General features: G+C 47.2%; 1 protein-coding gene across 1 annotated transcript; it reads left to right on the top strand.

Annotated features, from left to right (window-relative positions):
- Positions 1–385: 385 nt before the first annotated feature.
- Positions 386–1,289, top strand: LOC144167126 (uncharacterized). The gene has a single exon (XM_077696500.1). The coding sequence runs from the start codon at positions 452–454 to the stop codon at positions 1,034–1,036; it is 585 nt and encodes a 194-aa protein (XP_077552626.1). The 5' UTR covers positions 386–451; the 3' UTR covers positions 1,037–1,289.
- The last annotated feature ends 401 nt before the right edge of the window (positions 1,290–1,690 follow it).

The following is a 1,690-nucleotide window of genomic DNA, read 5'->3' as shown; positions in this document are numbered from 1 at the left end:
GCAAGCGAGAATCTTTGCATCACCTGCCAGTGGTGCGACTGTGCGCCATGGTTCGTACAACCTGCAGCTAACAACCAACACAGAAATCAAAGAACCCGTGAGATTATAGAAGTTGCGGATACACTCAGATTACGAGAGCGGTGCATTGGTATCCCGACCATGGCCCTGTCATCAAAAGAAGTCTACTATCTCTCCGATTGTCGCTATCACAAGGAATGTATGTCTTGGTGGTTGGCATCATATCTTTTAAGGGTTTCCTACTTTGTTCCTGCTGATTACAAGGGTTACGCGATGTTTTCGGCTGTGCGAGTGTGCTATCGGCTGTGTTTCGAGATAACAACTAATTTTTTTAGCAGCGCTTTAGGTCGCCGTCTTTTTTTTCGTTTTCAAGGAACAAGAAAAGAAAAGAAAAGAAAAGGCTGACGACGACACAGTCGTGATACAGTGAGCCATGAGGGCGTGCTTCCCATTCTGTCCCATTTTGCTGCGCTCCCAGCCGAACGACGAAAACCGGCCGGTCAGCCCCGGACCCTACAGTACTCGCCGGAATGAAGGCAAGAAGAGCGGCTCCTTCCTGCTGACGCAGTTTTCGCGAGACCTGAACCGCAGGAGGGTCGACTTCGTGCCGCCGGTGCCTGCCCTCTCGCACTGCTCGTTGTGCGGACTGGTGCCACCCCGACTGTACACAAGCACGTCGTGCCCTCACGTACTGTGCTCCCACTGCCTGGACAACGCACAACCCAACTGCCCTTTCGACGGCTTGGCCTGGAGACCTGCGACGATAAATAGCGAGACGTTGCACCTCGTATCCAAGGCGTCGGTGTACTGTTGGAATCGAAGTTCTGGCTGCAGCTATGTCGGCTGCTTGCTGGACATGCCTGGCCACTACGGGAAGTGTCCGTACTACGTGACGTGCTGTGGGGTCTGCGGACAGAACGTTCGAATGAAAGACTTGGCCGTCCATGCCAGGCGTTCCTGCAACAGCGCAAAAACTTTTGCAGTTGCTGAAGTGCATGCAATCTGCAACGGTCACTGATCACTAACGACCCATTTTTTGCTGGAAACAATAACAAAAGCATTCTTCTTGCTAGCTTTGTGGGCCTCGCGAATATGGAAGTGTTTAAAAGGTTCTTTATTTCTTTGTAATCAAAGGTATTAAATTCCGGGCCCCTCACCATATCTTCTTCAACACAAATACTGATTGCTTTCGCCATACTGCGAATGAAATTTTGTTTTAGCGCTACATGTTGTCATTGTCGTCATTCTTTTCTGCATACTTTGTTCAACGCATGGTATTGCCTGCTTGACATCTGTGCTGGCATTAATTCTTCGCTTAGGTTATTCGCAGATGATTGCGTAATTTATCGGCGTGTATCGAACCATTCTAGTTGTGTTAAACTTCAAACCGACTTGTGTAGATTGGAAAAGTGCCGTTCCGACTGGCAAATGAACATTAATGTTAAAAGAACTAAACTAATGCGCTTCACCACACGCAAAGAAGTTATTTCATTTGCTTATACACTGAATAGCGTGATTGTTGAACCTGTAGATTTTTTTAAATACTTAGGAGTCCACCTCAGAAGCAACCTGTCTTGTAAAGTTCAGATAGATTCAATTTTAGGTTACACTTACAAGAAACTTGGTTTTATTCGTCGTTCTTTACGTCAAGCCAATGAAGATACCAAACTGC

Source organism: Haemaphysalis longicornis, unplaced genomic scaffold (assembly GCF_048455015.1).
Source record: "Haemaphysalis longicornis isolate Haplotype H1 unplaced genomic scaffold, Haemaphysalis longicornis Haplotype H1 scaffold_2, whole genome shotgun sequence".
Classification (NCBI taxonomy): domain Eukaryota; kingdom Metazoa; phylum Arthropoda; class Arachnida; order Ixodida; family Ixodidae; genus Haemaphysalis; species Haemaphysalis longicornis.
The sequence above is the reverse complement of the archived record's forward strand: the minus strand, read 5'-3'. Positions and strand labels throughout refer to the sequence as shown.

Bases quoted from the DNA above. Each gene is read 5' to 3' on its own strand.
- LOC144167126 (XM_077696500.1), top strand. From the start codon at position 452: ATGAGGGCGTGCTTCCCATTCTGTCCCATTTTGCTGCGCTCCCAGCCG.